Source organism: Diaphorina citri, unplaced genomic scaffold (assembly GCF_000475195.1).
Source record: "Diaphorina citri unplaced genomic scaffold, Diaci psyllid genome assembly version 1.1 scaffold8272, whole genome shotgun sequence".
In the NCBI taxonomy this organism is placed as follows: domain Eukaryota; kingdom Metazoa; phylum Arthropoda; class Insecta; order Hemiptera; family Psyllidae; genus Diaphorina; species Diaphorina citri.
This window is the reverse complement of record NW_007385648.1, coordinates 982-3,012: the sequence shown is the minus strand read 5'-3', so window position 1 is coordinate 3,012 and position 2,031 is coordinate 982. Positions and strand designations below refer to the sequence as shown.

Here is a 2,031-nt window from a genome sequence, read left to right as displayed (position 1 = left end):
TTTTATTATTATATTTTTATCAATATTAATTATTATTTTATACATAGATATATGAGGTACATAAACCAAACTTTACTTGCTTACATTAACAAGGACAGGTTTAGGTTTAGTAAAAAAAAATTAAACACAAAAAAACAAAGTTTAAATAAACATTGTTTAAACATTAATCGGGGTCCATCACTCTTTGTCGTTCTCTGCGGCGGCGGCCGCTGCTGCCTTCCTTTTCCGCCATCGATGTAACAGAAAACCGCCAACGACGACTTTCTTCGCCACGGAAAACACTATGAGGACCCAGGCCCAAGGGGCCAAATGGGGCATATGCCAGTCCCTTGGGTCGCGGGGGATATTATGAATCCAGTCGAACAGGAACATTGTGCTGCGCCCTCTAGCGACGGTTTTTCTGTGACAGAAAAACTTGGTGTAGATTTACACCAAGTGCAGGAGAACATGCGTACAAACCCAGATTGGATACAGGTGTACTTGATGCGCCATCTAGCGGAAGTATTCGGAAGCGGTGTAGTCTATCGCAAGCCTTTGAAAAGTCCATGAAAACCGCGTTTTTCTTGCGAATACGGTGTGTTAGGATTAGAAAACGTGCATCACGATGGAATATATGATTGATACGAGTATGTAAGAATCCACCCAAGAACTGAGTAGTGCTAGTGTGAGCATGGGGCTGAAAAAGTGTTTGTTCGTAAACAATATTCACAAAAATACAGAAAATAATTGAGAAAACTGAAAATAGCAGAAACTATAGGTCAGTAATTATGTAACGGAATGTAACTACGGACTTAACGGCGTATTTTCCTTTCGGGAACTGACCCCTCACCACTGGAAAATTGAGCACTCCTCCAATGGAAACTGACTAAAGGTAGAAACACACTACCATCACGTCACGTCACGTGAAGTCATGGGGAGTCAGAGAGACGTAGCTCAAAGTTTTCCCATAATATTGTAGGTAATTTCGTTCAGGACAGCTAGAAACTATAGGTCAGTAATTATGTAACGGAATGTAACTACGGACTTAACGGCGTATTTTCCTTTCGGGAACTGACCCCTCACCACTGATGGAAAATTGAGCACTCCTCCAATGGAAACTGACTAAAGGTAGAAACACACTACCATCACGTCACGTCACGTGAACTCATGGGGAGTCAGAGAGATGTAGTTCAAAGTTTTCCCATAATATTGTAGGTAATTTCGTTCAGGACAGCTACATTACCATCACGTTACGTCATGTGGCGTCTCACATGACGTGTCAAGTGAGACGTATTATGGGAATCTACAATACTATGGGAAAACTTTGAACTGAATCTTTCATGACTCCCCATGACTTCACGTGAAGTGATAGTAGTGTGTTTCTATCTCAAAGCAGTGGTCAAATGGTCAGTTTCCCGGAGAGGAAAACACACCCTATGTTTAAGGTATTACAACAAAAACTGGAATTTATTCCGAAGCCATGACAATGAAAAAGCAAGCACCTTTTTGTGTTTAACCTAACCCTATAATAACACTGGTCACTCCTACTTTTTGTGGTAATTTTCCTCTGACGTGACTTCTGAACAAGTACCCAAAAACAACGTATTATAAAAACTTCAATTACAAAGAAATTCGAAGGTTTCTCGCGAGCAGTCAATATGGAACTAAAACAAAAAGGTCTAGTCATCAAACAGTCCTGCCAGAACAGTCGGAATGTCTCTTATCACTGATGATTTGTCTTGCTGATAAGACCAAGAAAAACAAGAGTATAACTGTCGCGACTTTGTTTGCCGTGAGAGAGAGCGAGAGAGAAAGAGAGAGCGAGAGAAAGAGATGACATCCACTTTGCGGCGGCAGAGCAGGGGAAAATTTCTGCACAGTACGTTTTTAATAATACCTAACAGGATAAGGAAAGAAAAAAAAAAGAGATACCTAGTTTTTTTTTACATTATAATAAAAAAGAAGTTTAGACATTTCCGGAGAGGTTTTTATAGAGGGGCCTGTCTGTAGCTGCTGAGGTCCTACCGTACCGAAGGCGAAGAGAGAAAAGGA

General features: G+C 40.7%; 1 protein-coding gene across 8 annotated transcripts; it reads right to left on the bottom strand.

Moving 5' to 3' along the window:
• Positions 1-61: 61 nt before the first annotated feature.
• On the bottom strand, positions 62-1,784 carry LOC103522398. 8 transcript variants are annotated; one of them, XR_001809858.2, is made up of 2 exons: positions 1,571-1,784; positions 62-751 (listed from the first exon to the last, which is right to left on the bottom strand). XR_001809858.2 is itself a non-coding variant. In XM_008487502.2 (2 exons), exons 1-2 carry the CDS (start codon positions 1,664-1,666, stop codon positions 386-388), a joined length of 354 nt encoding a protein of 117 aa, XP_008485724.1. In that variant the 5' UTR covers positions 1,667-1,681; the 3' UTR covers positions 62-385. The 8 variants fall into 8 exon arrangements, 1 of the variants encoding a protein (XP_008485724.1); XR_542002.3 differs by having other exon boundaries at positions 1,604-1,733; XR_542001.3 differs by having other exon boundaries at positions 62-735; positions 1,604-1,725.
• Positions 1,785-2,031: the final 247 nt, after the last annotated feature.